Genomic DNA, 21,237 nt, shown 5'->3' on the forward strand with positions numbered 1-21,237 from the left:
CAGTTATGTAAGCTTACCTGTCCAATAAGAAGAACGCCATTCAATTTTGATCCCAAAAACCGAACGAAGGCACCTCCTGGAATCAAATGCCCTGCCGATGTTCACTCTAGTTTTCACTTGACCACGATCACGTTCCCGCGATCTTAGCCAGACGGGATTCAGTAGATACATTTTTTTGTTGTTGTTGTTTTTTTGTTTTGTTTTTTTTTGGCTCACTCTGAGTTTGTGTAGGAGTCGGTGTTGTGCTGGGAGCCGGATGTTTGCTGGATTCCATCTCTAAGATAACATTACCTAGTGTTGCAGTTGTCACTGTCGAATAGCGGAAGAGAAGTTATTACTGTCTGAGGCAAGGCTCTCGGGAGCGCGCATAAACATCACATCCTTTGGATTGTCCCGGCAAAAGCGACCTGCTCCCTTCACATGAAAATCAGTCTACAGGCTTTAATAGGCAACCTAGTCAAATTAGGGCTCATTTTACAAGCTGCGTTACAAACCGTTCACACATTGGCAAAAAAAGTGAATATTACATGAAAAGTGTTACATATTGCACCTTTAATAAAACACGGGAACTCATTGCGTGGGCATTTTTTGCCACCATATTTTGAATTTCTGGGATTTTTTTGTCAATTTCTGTGGCATTTTTGCCCTGGGTCCTTGTTAATTTCCGACACTATTGCCATTGTATCTTTCTAAGGTATTTAAAAAGTTTGTTTTAGACATATAAAGTAAACAAGATATCCCCACATATATGTCAAATTACATTGTGTTAATGTTTGACACAGTTAAAACATTGCCTAACTTAAGTTTGATCAGTGGTTAAACGTGTTCAGACGGTTCCCTCTAACCTGAATTAAAGGCTCCTTTGCAGAATAAAATTAAATATGCAGAAAATCACCATATTACAGTTCTTGTATAGTGACAGGGCAGAAAGTCTTTAAGAAGCTAGAGAAGAAAGGACACCGGCGGCAGTTTATGCAAGCTGCTGTGCTCATGATGCTGTGCCCTGCGGGCTTCCGTCGTGCCACGCACAGCACGTTTTAATTTATAAACAGATTTAGTGCTTAGAACTTCCTATTTCTTCTTCCCAAAAATTCAGAAACATTATGTCTTTTTTTGTGCTTATATGAAAAATAACTGTAGCGAAGTTGAGTACTTAATTTTTAACCAACTCAAGTAAAAGTCCTATTATTTATTCATACTTAAAAAAGTAGAAAAATTTGAAAAATGTACTCAAGTACTGTAACGAGAGTAGTTGTAATTCATTACTTTTCACCTCTACTGACGGTAGCCAGTAAATGCATTCCTGCATATGGTGTGGTAACCACATGTTTCTCCTTATAATTTTCACTCTGTATTACATTTAGCTTTGTGCTACCATATCTAAACAAGTGATGTATAAGTAGATGAAAGATGTACCAGAGAGTACAGGTTGTACTCAACAAGTGCTTAAATAAATGCATTATTTCAGTGTTACACTTCTCACATTTGGTAATGTGGTTGGTTGTTTCAAAAAGACCTACCTGAAATAAATGTTAGAAGATAATGCTCTAAATAGATAGTGTGTGATTCTATTTGAATTGTTGTGCTCACAATGTGTTATTCAACAAAAATAGCTTAAATTGCTCACATGAAGTAAAAACATTTACAATAAAGCACAAAAAGAACAGCACAAAATTGTATTTATTTATTTATTTTATTTTTTAACAATGATATGCAAAAGCGGTACAATAGTAGGCCTACTACCAGTCTTGTGTGTGAGCATAGCGATACCTGCTGGTCAAAACAATTTGACATTCTGCTTTATGCACATGAACGTCAGTGAAATCAAACCCAAACTAAAAAAAAAAAAAAAAAAGTTATTTATTGTTTTAACATCATTTTGAATAATTATTTAAGCCAAGTTGTTAATTAAAAAACAAAAACAAATAAAAAGTTCCATAAACAGGTCTGCGCAGGTTTGAACTGCGCATGCGTATGGCGCGCGTCCCCGTTTGATGACAGCTGTGATCTGCCGCTGTGGCTGTTGCTAAAGGGAGGAGAAAATCTCACGACGGAGGGTTTCTTAAATCTTTCATTATCATCTAGGACCTTTGGAGGATTGTAACCAGAACCTGACTGTAAAACCAACGCATAACCAGCCCGACTGTAACAGTAATTACCACCCAGCCGTCAGAATAGTCGGTAAGTCTGTTTGTACGGCCGCTCGAGCTGGCTCGCTGGCCTGCTTGTCTCGGTCATGTTGTCACCTTTGTTTTTAACCCTGTTTGCTGCCAAATTAAATACTCAGAACCACATTTCGGTCTCATAGATTATTGTTAACTGACTGCAGATTTCAGAACCCTAATGTTTGAGGTATTTCACTTATTCTTTTAGTATAATTAAAACACGATGGTTCGCGATTGGACGTAGAGTCCTTCAGTAACTGACGCTCACTGGCGCTCACTGGCGCACCGACTCTTTCAGCTTTTGTTGTTGCAGTCAAGCACTGCTCTGTGACAGTCATGTTCGTTTGGTTTATGTTACTGTGTTTCGCAGTTTCAGGCCGTAGGTGGTTTGTATCGTTACATTGGACTGCGTATTACACACATATTTTAGTTTCGCAGAGAGCCTCAGTGGCTTGCATGGATTTGCTGCCTTTTTGTTTCTGTTGTCACGTATGTTCAGATCACGCGTTTCCGTCTCTTTCTTTTTAAATTACGTTTACCAGACGTTTCTCGTTTCTCTTGTTTTTGGATCACTGTAATATATGTCAAATATTCAGCCACGATCACCTCCTACAATGTTGTTTGCAGCGCTCTGATTTCAAGTGTTTTCATGCTGGTCACTTATTTCCAGACATTGTGATTTGTCTGGAAATAAGTGACCTAACTACAAACTAAAGGTATGGTTGCTTTGCTTTAAATGTGTATGATGGGACATTTTTATGGTTAGTGCAAGACAAGTGCACATACAAATAAGTTGTTTGGTGCGTGTAGGTGTCAATTGGTGTTTCCCACTGTGGGTCGGGGGTGTGGGTATTGCTTCTGTTTTTGGATAATTTCATGTGAGGGATGCTGCGATCTGGACATGCTTTCTTACTCAAACACATGCTGTCACATACAAGCTGGTCTTGTTTCTCTTAGAAGACTGCCAAATCCTAGAGCGCTCTTGTTTTCGAATCACTCAGCTGTGTTTTACTGGCACAGGGCTGACTGCTTTTACAATCTGGTTCATGCTTCAACTGGCCGACCAACCCCCATTCAGCTGTACATTGGGGGAGAATGAAGTCCCCTTACACTGCGTCTCCTCAAAACATGGCAAAGCTGTGACACTGGGTCAATGATGGTCTTTGAGTGGCATTCGAAGCTTTGGGACTTAATAATGCAACTGTATCCTCACATGTAACTAAACCTACTGTCACTCTCTAGTAGTTTGAAAGCTGAATAAGGAAGTTTCATAAGGAGAGTTTGCCTCTTCCTCTGCGAAATGTGCTGTTTTTGTTGGAGTGCTTTGTCTGAGACTAGTTCAACTCATGGACAGTTTTGCATTTTTAACAGTGAGCAGGGAGAGCAGGAGATATTTTCTGTCATGTGAAAGGAGGCAGTGCTTAAACTGTTGCCTGGGCATGGTGTGAGGTGATGCTGAGGTCAGGCAGGATGTTTCCAGCAGGGTAAGGAGTTGGGAAGTGTAACGCTCTAGATTGTGTGTGTTCATTTATGTGTAAAAGAGAGAGTATACACACACACACACACACACACACACACACTTTAGACGGATGTCAGAGGTGCCCTTAGCATATTTTTCCTGGCACCTTACTGTTGGTGTTTAGCAAATTTGAGAAACTCATACAAATCTTGAACAAAGTGTGCTTGTTAGCATATGATGTGATTCAGTAGACATGTATTTCGATATTGGACAATGGTCATATACACTTGCATTGAAATGCTGTAGCCTGGCCATTTTTTTATTAGAAACATCATCTCTGCAGTTGAGCAAACTTTGGTTGGCCTTCTCCAATTTTTATTACTTTCAACAACTTATCTAAAGGTGTCTTTACACAGCAGAGCCTGTAATTTTGCTCAAAATTCTGCGTAAAGAGTCAAAAGCCAGACTAAATTATGCCTGCTTTGACCCACCTCAGCCCCAGTATCAAAGGCAGTTCAGGTGCTGCTTAAATGTGTAAGTGAAATGCAGCATCAGAGCAGACTCAAGCCTAAACTTTATGATAGAGCATACATTTTCATAATTTAGTTTCATATTTAAAAGCATAATGTCATTTTCATTTGTTTCTGTTTTCATAATTTTATATTTTAAATATTAAACATTATTTATGCAGTTTTTATTGCTGTGTAAATCCATATATGTCTGCTCTGAGCAGCATTAAACTGTCCGTATAACTGCACCTAAATGCCACTTTAGATGCCGCTTCTGTGCCACCTTTGCAGTGTAAATATAGCTTATGAGAAGTTTAGATGACTGTTTCTGGGAGCTGCTTGAAATTGTCATTCACAAGAGGCTGAGATCATCTGCCTGTCTTGGTCAGATAATAAGCAAATACATTTGGCCTTTTCATCCTTGTTAAGCCCCATCTGGGGTGGGGGTGGGGTAAGGGTGCAACAATAAGGTTTTGAGTGGATTCCCAATCAGCGTATCATTGATTAATTTAAGTGTAGTGAAAAGAACGGGACAAAGCATCCCCTAAAACATTTTCCTTAGCCTTTTTAAAACGAATTTCAAGGTTTAAATCTTGGACAATCAGAGCCCACCGCATTATGCGCTGGTTAGAATTATGCATTTTCTAAAGAAAAATTCAGCGGCTTGTGATCAGTATACACAACTACTAAGACTGGGAAAAAATTGGTTCTGTTACAAATCGTTATCCTTGAGCAATACGATTTTAAAATCATCTCCCTGATGAAAAATCTATTTAATAAAAAAAACAAAACACTTATCTTAATGCAACAGTGATTAATAGATAAATATTTAGTTAGCTATATTTGTGCAGTGTTCCACATAACATGTTTTCTCTCTGAGAAGTTTTGTTTTACATGTAGTCCTTTTAATGCACCGCTGTTACAGCCATCAAGTGCCATTGATGGTGGACATCAAAATTCTCTGCTGTGATCAATGTTCCTGTTATTATGCAGAATCCAAAAGTTTATTTTTAGAGGTGTTGTGGAGAGTATTTGGAAGAAGTCATTCTGCAGATTCTGTCTGACACTGCTTTAATAAAAAGTTTAGCTGTAAAAAGGCTCATCAAACTGTTAGATCCCATGAACTACTGTACTTGTCGTGCCCCCGAATATATTTACAGTTGAAGTCAGAAGTTTACATACACTAGGTTGAAGTCATTAAACCTCATTTTTGTAACCCCTCCAGAGATTTCATATTAGTAGAAGCAAATAGCAAACTATAGTTTTGGCAAGTCGTTTAGGACATCTACTTTGTGCATGACACGAGTAATTTTTCCAACAATTGTTTACAGACAGATTGTTCCATTTTTAATTGACTATCAGAATTCCAGTGGGTCAGAATTTTACATACACTAAGTTAACTGTGCCTTTAAGCAGCTTGGAAAATTCCAGAAAATGATGTCAAGCCTTTAGACAATTAGCTTCTGATAGGAGGTGTACTGAATTGGAGGTGTATTTTAAGTCCTACCTTCAAACTCAGTGCCTCTTTGCTTGACATCATGGGAAAATCAAAATATATCAGCCAAGACCTCAGGAAAAAAATTGCGGACCTCCACAAGTCTGGTTCATCCTTGGGAGCAATTTCCAAACACCTGAACGTACCACATTCATCTGTACAAACAATAGTATGCAAATATGAACACCATGAGACCACGCAGTCAGGAAGGAGATGCAGTCAGTCTTCTAGAGATGAACATAGTTTGATGCAAAAAGTAGATGACAAGTATCTATATCCACAGTAAAACGAATCCTATATCGACATAACCTGAAAGGCTGCTCTGCAAGGAAGAAGCCACTGCTCCAGAACTGCCATAAAAAAGCCAGACTACAGTTTGCAAGTGCACATGGGGACAAAGATCTTACTTTTTTGAGAAATGTCCTCTGGTCTAATCAAACAAAAATGTAAGTGTTTGGCCATAATGACCATCGTTATGTTTGGAGGAAAAAGAGTGAGGCTTGCAAGCCAAAGAACACCATCTCAACTGTGAAGCATGGGGGTGGCAGCATCATATTGTGGGGGTGCTTAGCTGCAGGAGGGACTGGTGCACTTCACAAAATAGATGGCATCATGAGGAAGGAAAATTATGTTGATATATTGAAGCAACATCTCAAGACATCAGCCAGGAAGTTAAAGCTCGGTCATAAATGGGTCTTCCAAATGGACAATGACCCCAAGCATACCACCAAAGTTGTGTCAAAATTGCTTAAGGGCAGCAAAGTCAAGGTACTGGAGTGGCCACCACAAAGCCCTGACCACAGTCCGATAGAAAATTTGTGGGCAGAACTGAAAAAGCATGTGCGAGCAAGGAGGCCTACAAACCTGACTCAATTACACAAGTTCTGTCTAGAGGAATGGGCCAAAATTCCAGCAACTTATTGTGAGAAGCTTGTGGAAGGCTACCCAAAACGTTTGACCCAAGTTAAACAGTTTAAAGGCAATGCTACCAAATACTAACAAAGTGTATGTAAAGTTCTGACCCTCTGAGAATGTGATGAAAGAAATAAAAGCTGAAATAAATCATTCTCTCTACTATAATTCTGACATTTCACATTCTGAAATATAGTGATCCTAACTGACCTAAGACAGGGAATGTTTTCTACGATTAAATGTCAGGAATTGTGAAAAACTGAGTTTAAATGTATTTGGCTAAGGTGTATGTAAACTTCTGACTTCAGCTGTAATCTAACAGCCAGGGTATTCATTAGGGATGTCCCGATACTGATATCGGAATCAGGTCCGATACTGGGCTCACATACTCATAAAAAGATACCAAAAACCAGTTTAAATTCATTCGGAGTCTCCAGCAATCTGCGCTTCCTCAGCTGTGAATCATGAGATCATGAAGCGGCATTGCTGGGTAAATCATCAAAATAAGAGTTCCATTTAAATAGACAAAAATGTGACCGAAATATATCACTACTCTATAGTTATGTATTATTTACTGTATAATAAAATAATAATTGTATCATATTAAGCAATACCTCACAACTGTGATGCTCTGTTGTGCAGCACTTTATTTGACCGTTGTATTTTGATTATCTGTTAACACTTCTTATAATAAAATAATGCAATGGTGTTGAAAATTACTGATAATTTTTCTACTTTCATTTAATTAAAGTTTTATTGAATACATTTGTTTAGACACACTTTAATGATAACATTGAATAAAACTGTTAGATATGGAATTTGTGAAAGAAAGAAAAAGAAATAAAAAAAAAAAAAAACATTGATTTCTGGGTATGATAAATAGTGATAAAATGGATTAATGAAATGGACAGGCCATACATGTTAATTCCGATTCAGTATTGATCCATATTGGTTTATTTCAGTTATAATGTCCATTTTGCTTATAAAATAAATTATCTCCCAGCTAATGCTGTTAATTATACAGGGGACCTTTTAACTAGGTTCATTAGGCAAATATTAATTTCATCATTTTGGTCACATTTGAATAAATGTATTCAATCAATAAATAAGATACTATATTTCATATATTATATTTGTTACATATTTATGGTTAAATTGCATAATTTTGCCCATTTTTCCTGCTTCCAACACATGAAATTCAAGAACTGACTCTTCATTTGCTGCCTAATACATCCCACCCTTTGACAGGTGCCATTGTAATGAGATGATAGATATTATTCACTTCACCTGTCAGTGGTTTAAATGTTGTGGCTGATCAGTGTACATTACAGAGTGAAAACAAAAAAATCACAATACTAACAGAATTGCAGTATCGCAATACATATCGGCTAGGAAATATCGTTGTAATATCGAATCGGGAGGCCTGTGGCAATTCCCAGCCCTGACAACCACAGGCAATGAGCTAGAGCCAACATTTACCTCGAGGTGTTGCAGAGCTAATAAGAGCCCCAATGCCTTCTTTTCAGTAGTGCTAAAATGAAGCTGATGTTTCAAAAACTTCCTTGAAATAGCAGAAGGGATGGTCAAATCCATGCGCATCCTGCTGCAAAAGAACTGCACCGGCTCCAGCAGCGCTTGAATCAACCTTGAGTTTAAAGGTCAAAGAAAAATCAGGGGCAGACAAAACAGGTCTGCTACAGAAAAGTACCTTGACTGACTCAAATGCAGCATGACAGGCATCAGACCACACAAAGCAAATAGTTTAAAGGCGAAACCACATCCAAATTTTTTTAATATCCCATCATACCAAGGAAGCGTCTCGGCTCTCTCTTGGTTTGGGGAGCAGGGAAATCCAAAATAGTCTGGACCTTTGCAACAACAGGACGAAATTTACCTTGGCCCACTAACTTACCTAAATACGTAACCGTAGCCTTGCCAAATTCACACTTTGAGAGATTCAAAGTGAGTGAGGCTTCTCTTAAACGACCAAACACAATGTGAAGCGTTTTCAAATGATCAACCCAGTCTGTGGAGTACACCACTATATCATTGAGGTATGCATCACAGTTAGGAATGCCTGCTAAAACAGTATTCATTAGGCGCTGAAACATAGCTGGAGCGTTTCGAAGCCAAATGCCATAACTGTATATTCTGGGGGGTTATCGGGAGTAACAAATGCGGAAATTCTGCCAGACGAGGAGTTAAGGGCACTTGCCAATTGCTCTTAAGCAAGTTGAGTTTTGAAACAAAATCAGCGGAAACAACCTTATTGATGCAGTCCTCCATGTGGGGCAGTGGAAATTAATCAAGCTTCGTAACTCTGACTTTCCTGTAGTCAGTACAGAAACGAACAGAACCATCACTCTTTGGAACAAGGACACAGGGTGAACACCAAGCACTTGAACTTAGGACTGCTAACCATTTTCAAGTAAATACTTAACCTCAGACTGAAAGATTGCGCATTTAGTTGGATTAACGCGATAATCCTTAATCATTATTGTTTGCTTAATCGGTGGGTGGTCGTTCACATCAGTATCATAACACATGACATTTGTTCGAGAAGGCACGTCAGAAACAAGTCAGGGTAACACTGGATCAATTGGACAACCTCACTTCGGGATGCCTCGGACAAATAAGACAGATGAGATTGTAGATCTTTTAAAATCTCGGAATTTTGCAACCGAGCACCAGACACGGGAACACTACGCAAATCCAAACCATCTTCATCTGAACAATATAAAGTGGAGAAAACTGCAACAGGCACAACCAGGGCAACTGATCTTTTTATCTCTTTACCCTCATCTTGACAAACATATGGCTTTAAAATATTAATGTGACACATGCAAGTTTTTCTCCTCCGATTTGGAGTGCGGATCACATAATCTGTCTCACTGAGTTAGGCATCAATTTCAAATGCGTCAGTAAACCTCGCTTGCAGCACTGAACAAGGGATTGGAAGTAAAACTAATACCATGTCACCTTTCTGAAATGAGCGAGGAACAGACTTTAAATCAAATCGGGATTTAATTTTCGTCTGTGCAGACGACAACGAAGCACGAGCTAAATTGCAAGCACGATGCAAACGTTCATGGAAGGAACTCACATACTCTAACACATGGGTGGCCTTAGTTGATTCCTCAGACATCCACTTTTTCCTCAACTTTCAGAGGGCCTTGCACAGTGTGCCCAAAGACCAAATCGGCTGGACTGAAATCGAATGGTTCTTGTGGGACCTTGCGCAGAGCGAACAAAGCAAAGCTAAACCCTCATCCCAATTAATTTCCGTCTCAGCACAATATGTGCGCAACATTGACTTTTTCTCTCTCAAAAGGCAACACACTATCCAGAACAAAAGATTGGGCCACACCGGTGTGTCTCAAAATCGTAACAGGAACCTGGTCTTTCTTGAGGCCATTCAGAGAGACCATGCCCTGACAAACAAATGGATTTTAAACGGCGTAGATTTCCAAAATAGATTTCTCACTTATCAAGCGAACAAAACCAACACTTTTTGTTTGTTTCGACTGATTTTTCTTTAAGGTTGGACAGCCAGCAATAAGATGACCTGACTCGTGGCAATAAAAACATTTGTGCATTTCATTTTGTGGCAACTGTTTAGATGTTTTTGGATTTTTTTTCAGAACTGAACAACAAAGGCAGCTCACGATGAGAAGGCACAACCAACAAATATTTGTGCGCCAACACAAATTCGTCTGTGCAAACTGCAGCTTCCGCAAGGGTTGGTACTTTTTGTTTGTTCAGATAAACCACAATTTTTGAAATCCTCAATCTAAACAAGTTCATGGAGTTGTTCAAAACTGGTTACTTTGCTGGATTGACACCATTTATCAAAGAGTGTACCCTTTTCATGGGCATACTCCACAAAAGTCTGATTGGCAGTTTTAATATGAAATTGCTGTCAGTATGCTTCTGGAACAAGTTTATAAGCCCCCAAGACAGTAGACTTAACCATATCATAGTTCAAACTAACTTCTTGAGTTTTTGCGGTTAACTTGCATTGCAGCAAGAGAGGCCAAACTTCCCTCGGCCAATGCAAAGCTGCCGCAACATGTTCGAATGCATTACAATTCAAGTAAACTTCAGCCTCTCTGAAAGGTGGCACAAGAGTAAAGAGACAGAACCAATAGAGGGTGCAAGCGTTGGAGTAGTAGATGACTGATTCTATACAGGATTGGGAGATACAGAAACTTGTGGTGTCCAGTTAGACATTACAGGTGAGTGCCTGCATGTTGAGCTCTCGCTGTTTAAACCGCAGAAACTGAGTAGGATGCTCCTGACGCTTAATCTCCAAATCCAACTGTTTCAATTGGAGAGCCAGCTTAAGGTCTTCGTACCCAAACCACCAAGGGAGCGAAGTAGAGAGTCACCGCACGGAACCGACACCTTGGAATTTGCCTCCACGCCCGCCAACATATTCGTTTCCAAGCCTCCACTCAGGGTGGCCAAAGGCCAAAATAACAAACAGAACAACTCAAACAAAACCCAGTATATAAATCACCTGACGCATATGAAAAACAAAATACAGAGGCCTTCCCTAACTACCTGACTTAAACAAAGCACAAATCAATTTCAATAAAATAACCGGCTGGTCATCCCTACACTCCAGCTTCTCTAAAAACTTGCATTGGCAGTTTTGAGGAGAACACGCTGAACAAAGTATCACATGCTGAGATGTTAAACAAACTATAACTTTGGTCTGCCACCTGGAGGGAGAATCCATCGTGCTCTCAGACGCACCAGAATCCGAAGTGAGCTCCCCGTTTGTCGGTGACGCAGCCTTTTTGACGGTACACGCCGATTGATCAGCCAATCCCGTGCTTCAGAGGCATGTACAACCAAATGCACCTAGGGAGAAATAGCGAGTGGGGAGGAGAAAGTGTTAAAGAGAAGGACGGCAAAGGCAGCACAAAAAAGGAAACAATACAAACAGGCTGTAACATATTGTCGACTCATAGCTTCGGCATCTGGAGATAAGAATTCAACATTTCTGGAAGTACAGTGGGAAAGCACATCAACATCCATTCCCTTTTACGTAAAAATCCCAGAAATGTAAAAGGGAAACCCCACTATTGCAGCGCAATTCCACTTAAGTCGGTTGCAGTGGAAAGTGAAGGAAACAAACACAGCAACCTTGAAATATCTGGAAATAAAGCAAAGCAACAGAGAATAAAATAGAGAAGTCTACCTCAAATGCCATTTTTGTTATTTACACAGACGTCACATGGAAATTATGTTGCTGTGGAGAAAGCTGCCTACTGACGGTGCCGCATGTATACAGGAGTAAAGATTATACCGCTTATATGTGTATGTAAACAAGAATGGCTCTTTCTCACAATAAACTGCTTTCTGTTGTCCATGTAAACGTAGTCACTGATGACTGAGAGAAAGCAGTGCATGCGGTTTTTATCTCAGCATCTATGCCAAGGTCCTCAGATTTGCTTGGCACACAATTTCTTTAAACCACAGAGATAATGTTTCTCAAAGAGAGTGAAGAAAGCATCCTGGTTAGGAACAATTTCAATTCAGGACTCCCCCACAGCCTCCTTTGAACCATGTCTATTGAAATGAAGTAGATTTCTGAGAAAGATTTAGTGCTTGGTTATGGGATTTTCAGTGGTCAACCAGATACCAGCAGAAGCAGAAGAATGCAGATCTGAACACACTGAAAAAGCTTTCAGGATGAGTTCCACTGACTATCTTTTTGCATGCACAATTAAGTAGTTTTAAATGGAAATGTGGTTGGGATGCCAGGCCACCGAGAGAAAGTCTCACCCCACATCCCATTCCCAAATGATCATGTTGAATGTGTTAAAATCCATTAGCCTATCCCAGTTTAATATGCAGAGACTACTATAAGTATACCATTTGTAAGTTTTTGTATTTGTAAGTTGATTTCCCTGAAAGTTGTAAACACTGTTGCTCTTTGGTGCAATCAAATATTGCTCTGATTGATTAAACATCACGACCAGCCCAACATAGCAACATTTGCTCAACCAGTGGTGTAAGTTTGAGATGGGACAACCTGTTTGTCTGACCAGTAGCTGATGAAGCGGTGTTCAAGAAACCTATTTGTCTTCACATTTGTATTTCCATTTGGTGACGTTATGGCATAGAAATTACACAATTCACCTTTAACTGCCCCCTTTCCTCAATTGGTGTTTCTTTGTTGGCTTTCTGTCTATAAATGTCAGGAAAAGGATACAACCTTACTCACAATTTCTCATTTGTTCAGTCATGACATACACAATGCTGCTGTTTCAGTGCACTATAAATATGAAGTCGATCGCAGAGTCACACCACATGCACTGCTGAACAGAGCCTGAATGGTGTGTGTGTGGGTAGTTTCTCTCAGGGGTGGCCGGGTCTGGTACTTTGTTAACATGAAAGAGTCTGATGTTGCATTTAGAATGTGAATTATTTTCCACAGAGCTCTTTTCTGTCATGCACTGAGAGCATCGGCTTAGCAAGACACAATGCGGAAGAAGAAATGAAAAACATATCCTTGTTTAGGTGTCTCACTGTCTAACCTGAGAGTGGCATGCATATCACGCTGAGTGCTTCCGGTCGGTCTGTCTCAAACTGAATATCTCAGACAAACTATGAGAAGAGTGCTGTGAAAGGTTGGTGCTTTTAGACTCTTAGGATATGTGCCTTAAAATGCTTATTAAAAAGACATTTTGTTCTCTTACACTAAATGCTATTACACACATCTTTCCATTCCTCCTCAGATCTGTGTCCACTCTACCTGCTCAAATGCTGTCAGATCTAATCCAAACGCAGCTCTCTATAACAGAGGAACTGAAAAAAGGACCTTCCTCCTGTTCCCAACGCTTTTAGAAAGTGTACCTTTCAGTGTTGCTAAAAACAGAATAATTTGCTGTTCAGAGCCTGAAAAAAGAGAAAGTAGATGAATCCCAGGGCTTTAGTTGCTTGTGTGCATTTGGCTGCTGATATTGATAGTCAGTGTATTGCAGTATACTGTCATTTGTTTTTTTTTTTTACCTCCACAAAAACATCTGTCTTTGTGTGCAGTAGCTGCTGCATAATAACTTACAGTATTCTACTCCTCATTTTCAGATAAAGGCCAAATTGTTCAAGCTAATCATGACATTCTATAGATGTTCTGATCGTCAAAATGGAACAGAGACCAATTATGTCTTGAAATGTTCCCAGTTACTTCCATTCTCCATCCCAGAAATTTCGCAAGGCAGGAATTTATCTCTGGTTGAGACCCATTGTGGTCCAGTCAATGCTAGGCCTAATTGTTTGCTTTGTTTTCACTAGTTTTCCCTTTTTAAGCTTAATTAAAGCTTACTCAGTAAAGTCTGTGACCCAGCACATACTTTGACTATTCATAAACTTATTGGTACATAAAGCCCAAAAGGCATTACTACAGTTTTCAGAACTTCTCAAAATAAAGTAGAAACCTGGGTAAATAAGTGGCCTTTTCCTCTGCCCTAAAGCTAAACCTCCACATACCACAACACTGAACCACAGTGATGTGCTTTATTTGGCAAGAAGACAAGAAGTTCAGCTGGATCAGCAGTGAGCGGTAGAAGGGGCCTCGGATGCACTGATATTCCGTCATTGATGTCTGAGGTCCTGTGTGTTTGTGGGCTGGTGTATGGATGTTCAGAGGCCCATTCTTGATTTAGGGTGTCTCTGGGCTGCATTTCGTCCCACATTTCTCCTGTTTTCCTTTGTGACTGTGTTCTCTGTGTGGACCCACACACAATCGTGGACACTCTTGATCTGTTCATTAGCAAGGGTCTGAACATTTCGACCACTATTATTAAGGACGTTGCGCTATCTGACCATTTCTGTATTTTCTTTGAAATATTGATTTCTCCTGCCACTGAAGTTAGATCTGTCTCTGTCAAAAAGAGGTATATAAATGGGAACACTAGTGTGTAATTTTATAAAGGTTATATCTTTGAAACCGAGTATATCCGCAGACTGTGTTGATGATCTCCTCGATAACTTTAACTCCAAAGTTCAAATGTTATTGATGGCATTGCTCCCATAAAGGTCCGGACGATCACGGGCAGGCGTAAAGCACCTTGGAGAAACAAAACAGCAGTGAAAAACATGAAAAGAAAATGCAGGAAAGCAGAACGAATGTGGCAGAAAACACAACTTGAAGTCCATTATAATATCTATAAAGACAGCCTTCATGGTTTCAATTTGGAATAAGGCACAGCTAGGCAGACCTTCTTCTCAAACATTATTAACAGCAATATAAACAACAACCGCACTCTTTTTGCTACTGTAGAGAGACTAACAACACCCCCCCAAACAGGTTGCCTGTGAAATGCTCTCTGACAGAAAATGCAACGAGTTTGCATCTTTTTCATGAAGAAGATGAATGATATTAGAATGGCGATCAACTCGTCCTCATGTTGCACTGAGGTCAGACAGCACCCACTAGTCACTATGTCTGATTTTGAGGAAATTGATGGCAAAACCGTGGAAGAAATGGTACAGCATCTTAAAACTTCAACCTGCTGTCTTGAGACACTCCCCACAACACTTTTCAAAAATGTGTTTAACTGTCTGCAAAAAGATCCGTTAGAAATAGTAAATGCGTCACTCCTTTCAGGCACATTTCTGAAGTCCCTGAAAACTGCAGTTGTTGAGCCCCTTCTTAAAAAGAGCAATCTAGATAACTCAATATTGAACAACTACAAACCAATTTTAAATCTTCCTTTCATAGGCAAAATCGTTAAAGTTTGTTTTCAATCAGCTGAACAAATTCTTAATCTCGAATGGTTACTTGGACAATTTAGTTGAAGTTGGACTACTTCAATGGACTCCTAACTGGCCTTCCCAAAAAGACCATTAGACACCTGCTGCTCATTCAGAATGCCGCTGCCAGGATTCTCACCCGAACCAAAAAATCTGAGCACATTACTCCATTCCTCAGGTCTTTACACTGGCTTCCTGTTACATACAGAATTTATTTTAAAGTACTATTACTCATTTATAAATCACTCAATAGCCTAGGACCTAAATACATTTCAAATATGCTTGTTGAATATAAACCTAACAGACCTCTCATATCATTAGGATCAAGTCAGTTAGACACACAGAGCGTTCACTTAAAACAAGGTGAGACAGTGTTTAGCTGTTACGCCACCCGCAGCTGGAACCAGCTTCCAGAAGAGGTTAGATGTACCCCAACAGTAGCCACATTTAAATCCAGACTGAAAGCACATCTGTTTAGCTGTGCATTTTCTGACTGAGCATTGTGCTGCACTTATTGATTTCACTGAATCATTTTGCTTTTGTCTTTCTTTCACTTTAGTTACTCTATTCTTTTTATTTTATTTTTGTATAACTTTTTCTCAATGTGTTTAACATTTTTTGGTTATCCTCTGTTTAATCAGGGAAGGTTAACAACAGTTACGGATGGTGCTAGCAACTTAGTTATCCTCTGCTGTGCCAGGGAAGGTTAACAACTATTAAAGTGTCAACAATTTTTGGTTATCCTCTGTTTAATCAGGAAAGATTAACTACAGTTATGGATGGTGTTAACAGTTTAATATTCTTTTTCTTATTCATTTTAATCATTTGACATTTTTTTCAAATTTATTTTATTACTTTTTATTCTTATTTCATGTTCAGGTTTTTAATTTTTTTTTATGTATCTTGTATTTTCTTTAAAATGTATATGTAAAGCACTTTGAGTTGTGTATGAAATGTGCTATATAAATAACCTCGCCTTGCCTTACAAAGAGCTCTTTGTGCCTGAGGGATGGTCTGGGAAATCATTAGAATTTTATGCATTTTAAGAATGTGTACGTTTACTTTCACTTGTGAGAGTGGATGTGTTTTCTGAGGGTGTTTTTTGTTTGTCTACATCCCTTATTTGTTTGAGAAAGTAAAGGAGCCACCAATGTGATTTGCAAATTCTTTGACTTTATGACACAGAAAGTGTCTGGCGATGGAATACAACTAGCATTTAAGAGCAGTGGCACCGGTGCCACCAAGTTCTGTAGATAGTGACACAAGCACCTAATTTGGTAGCGCATATTTTTTTTTCTTTTCTTTTCTTTTTTTAATTAAGAACAGAAACGAATAATAGTGATATTATTGCATTGGTCAAATAATTGAAATTACAAATATATGCATATTTTTTTAAATGTGCATTAAGAGTAAAACATTGATTTTGAGTTGGGGAAGCAGATGTAAACGTACTGATATTAAGAACAGTAACATCTGTAAAAGTTAATTTACATACACCTAATTTGTATAGGGCTAAATTGAAATATTCTGACAGCGTGACTGAGTTGGGATTCCAACTGATTAAGTACAGTTATTTCTTGAATTTTCTGAAGGCAAACTAAGCCAGTTACCTTGTCCTACGATCAAAGAGGATTCGATTTTAAACAGAAGGAATGGAAATCTAATAGCTTGATATAAAAATTTTAAAAATCTGTTTTTTTTTTTTTTTTTTTTTTTTTTGGTTGTCCTTTTCAAACTACTAAAACCAAAATGAATTTGAGTTTATTTTTTTCTGCCTGTGTGAACATAGCCTTAGCTGCCTTCATTTACAAATAAAATGATTTTGGTACAGATCTGTCAACACGTCCCTATTACACATAGAACTGAAAAGCAGAAATGATGCCTTCCATTTTACCTGAAGTTTAATGGGGTTAAATGAAACGCACCAAAGCTTAGGGTGTAGTTTCCATTGTTTTGTGATGACTATGTTACAAAAAGGTGAAGTAATTTTAAAATGCTTTAGTTCAGCATGCCCTTTGGACCATGTAAAATTCATGCAGATGTCTTATGCTACATGTCCATGTTTATGGGCTCATAAGTTCCCTGAATGACAATTGCTCTATTCTCTCCCCCTCAGAGGAAATAGAGCAGTCTTTCTGTTTGGCATGGTTATTTGTCTTACACAGTTGGATTTGTGCTATTTAGCCACTCTGTTTATTGACCTTAACTGTTGTAATTTTACTGCTTCATTTGCTTATTTCATTAGGCAGGACTCCAGACTAAAAAAAATGACTTAGGAGCCATTGGCTCTTAAACTGATATATTAAGAAGCCAAATGGCTGCTTTTAGTAGCCAAATCGCAGATTTTCCCTATCTAGATTGCTGTCCAGAAAACCAAAGAAAAGGAAGTCAGCTGATAACCCATTAACCGAAGGTTTACTAAACAGTATATTTAGTTGAGAAGATAAGTTTGCATTCCCTTTTGATTCATAAATATTTACACCCCTTTCATAATTTATTCAAATATAAGAGATAAAAGATTTTTTTAATTTAGTACTGCTCTTCAGAATCTACATTACAGATATTTACATAAAGTATAGTATAGTAGTGTGTTGTCTTGAGTATCAATGAATGTTTGCACCTTGTGTAACACTTGCGTACCTCAAAAGTCCCTCAGTTGTCCTAAGTGTCAAAAGCTTGATTTTTATATATATATATATATATATATATATATATATATATATATAAAATCAAGCTTTTGACACTTAGGACAGTTGAGGGACTTATTTTATTATATAATTTTAATTGTTTTAAAATATTGCCTTTTAGTCTTTCTTTACTTTTACCGGATGGCCCAGACACAGAGACTACAAGAGTGCAAATTGAATGAAATCCCAGATGCAGTTTATTGTGCTTCTCCAATCCCAATCAATAATTACCAGAAGAAAAAAGTGATACACAATGTGGGACTTTAATTATAAAGAAGCCTGAAATACACATTTGGCACTTATTTTGAAATGTCTGCACTCCCAGTTGTGAGCTCACTGATGGCTGATTCGCTGAGAAAGTAAATCTGATTCAAACTGCTAACCTGAGCTCAAATCCTCAGTTCTGTTCGGGTGATTCATGAAAAAGATCCGGTTCAAAAGAGTCGTTTGTTCAGGACCTCACGTGCTGGGTTTGTTATTGTGTGCGGTGCAGCGAGCTCCTCAGAAACAGAATGGGTGAAAAGTGGCGCGAGACACTATGGTTGTGCACGTTCTAAAAATATATTCAGTAACTCACAAGATGATATCTGACGGAACCGCATATGAATGCACACAACCTGACTGTCGCCAATGGTGACTAGATTTTAAATTATTGACGCAATCAATTATTTTTGGTCGCATTTGCGACCATTTTAGTCACAGTCTGGAGCCCTGTTAGGTGAATAACTGGAATGCCGAGTTTTACTCAATTGGAGCAAAACTACTGAGTCTATGTTGTGAATAGTCATACCAATGGTTTACCACACGCACATCCATGCTGTATGATTAAAATTGATGTTTCTTGTTACTTTTTGATCAACAACTGACCAATAATAATATAATGTGGATATTAAAAGACACATTATTCAATGAGTGTGTTTCCATCTCATCTTTGACACACATATTGCACGGAAGATGTATTCCATTTTATTTCAAGCATATATTTTATATTCAGCTGATATAGTGCAGATGTAATGCAGTTATAATCTCACTTGTCTGCTTTTTGTTGTTCATCCCCAGCACTGTGGCTGAGCTGAACGATGGTGAAGCCAGACATTCACACTCTGGCCCACCACCTGAAGCAGGAGCGTCTATATGTGGCATCAGAGAAGCAGCTCATCCAGCGGTTGAACAATGAGGTGCTAAAGACGGCAGAGAAGCTCTACCGCGCAGCCTGGATAGCCAAACAGCAAAGGATCAACCTCGACCGCCTTATCCTCACCAGGTGATTGTGCTCTAGACCAGTACAACCAGGAGTCTTGTGCTTTTCTTGCATGACTCTGCTCATTACAAGATCAACTGAATCGGAAGAAACACTGTGAGATTATTATTCTGGCATGGCAAGTTTTGATGTTTGACTTTTTTCCTTCATGTTACATTGCTGTGCAGCTACATTCCTAGATTTTAACAGGGTTTGCCTCTAGTGGTGGTGTTTTATATCACCTCTAGTTTGTCATAGCAGACTTTAAAGTCCACATGACATAAAAATTTGAGTTTTGTATCTTTAGACAATTACACTATATTGCCAAAAGTATTCGCTCACCCATCCAAATAATTGAATTCAGGTGTTCCAATCACTTCTATGGCCACAGGTGTATAAAATGAAGCACCTAGGCATGCAGACTGCTTCTACAAACATTTGTGAAAGAATGGGCCGCTCTCAGGAGCTCAGTGAATTCCAGCGTGGTACTGTGATAGGATGCCACCTGTGCAACAAGTCCAGTCGTGAAATTTTCTCGCTACTAAATATTCCACAGACAGCTGTCAGTGGTATTATAACAAAGTGGAAGCGATTGGGAATGACAGCAACTCAGCCACGAAGTGGTAGGCCACGTAAAGTGACAGAGCAGGGTCAGCGGATGCTGAGGCGCATAGTGCGCAGAGGTCGGCAACTTTCTGTAGAGTCAATCGCTACAGACCTCCAAAGTTCATGTGGCCTTCAGATTAGCTCAAGAACAGTGCGTAGAGAGCTTCATGGAATGGGTTTCCATGGCCGAGCAGCTGCGTCCAAGCCATACATCACCAAGTGCAATGCAAAGCGTCGGATGCAGTGGTGTAAAGCACGCCACCACTGGACTCTAGAGCAGTGGAGACGTGTTCTCTGGAGTGCCGAATCACGCTTCTCCATCTGGCAATCTGATGGACGAGTCTGGGTTTGGTGGTTGCCAGGAGAACAGTACTTGTCTGACTGCATTGTGCCAACTGTGAAGTTTGGTGGAGGGGGGATTATGGTGTGGGGTTGTTTTTCAGGAGCTGGGCTTGGCCCCTTAGTTCCAGTGAAAGGAACTCTGAATGCTTCAGCATACCAAGAGATTTTGGACAATTCCATGCTCCCAACTTTATGGGAACAGTCTGGGGATGGCCCCTTCCTGTTCCAACATGACTGCGCACCAGTGCACAAAGCAAGGTCCATAAAGACATGGATGAGCGAGTTTGGTGTGGAAGAACTTGACTGGCCTGCACAGAGTCCTGACCTCAACCCGATAGAGCACCTTTGGGATGAATTAGAGCGAAGACTGCGAGCCAGGCCTTCTCGTCCAAGATCAGTGTCTGACCTCACAAATGCGCTTCTGGAAGAATGGTCAAAAATTCCCATAAACACACTCCTAAACCTTGTGGAAAGCCTTCCCAGAAGAGTTGAAGCTGTTATAGCTGCAAAGGGTGGGCCGACATCATATTAAACCCTATGGATTAAGAATGGGATGTCACTTAAATTCATATGCGTCTAAAGGCAAATGAGCGAATACTTTTGGCAATATAGTGTAGGTCATCCGTTAAGTACCATTTAGGCTGTCTTTATGTTGAGAGAATTAACTTTAGCAGTTATACACATTTAAAATGTATCTAAAGCCTATTGGCTATTTAACAGGATAGTTCACCCAAAAATGAAAATTCTCTCTTCAATTACTCACCCTCATGATATCCCAGGCATATATGACTTTTTCTTCAGCAGAACACATTTGAAGAAAAATATCTTAGCTCAGTAGATCTTTAAAATAAAAGTAGATGGTGATCAGACTTTTGAAGCTCCAAAAAACAGCATAGTCAGCATAAACATCATCCATACGACTCCAGCGGTTAAATAAATGTCTTCTAAAGCAATACGATTGGTTTTGGTGTGGAAAAAGATCAATATTTAAGTACTTTTTAACTGTAAACCATTGCTTCTGGTCAGCAGCAGAACGCTTATTCACGAGTGCTGAGT

General features: G+C 39.2%; 1 protein-coding gene across 4 annotated transcripts in view; it reads left to right on the forward strand.

Moving 5' to 3' along the window:
• The first annotated feature begins 2,001 nt into the window (after nucleotides 1-2,001).
• LOC127424130 (GTPase-activating protein and VPS9 domain-containing protein 1-like) overlaps nucleotides 2,002-21,237 on the forward strand; it is a 67,397-nt gene continuing 48,161 nt past the window's right edge. For 3 of the 4 annotated variants that reach the window (XM_051669050.1, XM_051669052.1, XM_051669053.1), the window contains exons 1-2: nucleotides 2,002-2,181; nucleotides 19,053-19,257. In XM_051669050.1, the coding sequence (XP_051525010.1) occupies nucleotides 19,073-19,257 (185 nt within the window). In that variant the 5' untranslated portion in view covers nucleotides 2,002-2,181; nucleotides 19,053-19,072. Of the gene's footprint in view, nucleotides 2,182-10,181; nucleotides 10,280-19,052; nucleotides 19,258-21,237 lie in introns of all 4 variants that reach the window. The other variant, XM_051669051.1, reaches the window with a different exon arrangement.

This window comes from Myxocyprinus asiaticus, chromosome 33 (assembly GCF_019703515.2).
Source record: "Myxocyprinus asiaticus isolate MX2 ecotype Aquarium Trade chromosome 33, UBuf_Myxa_2, whole genome shotgun sequence".
Lineage (NCBI taxonomy): Eukaryota > Metazoa > Chordata > Actinopteri > Cypriniformes > Catostomidae > Myxocyprinus > Myxocyprinus asiaticus.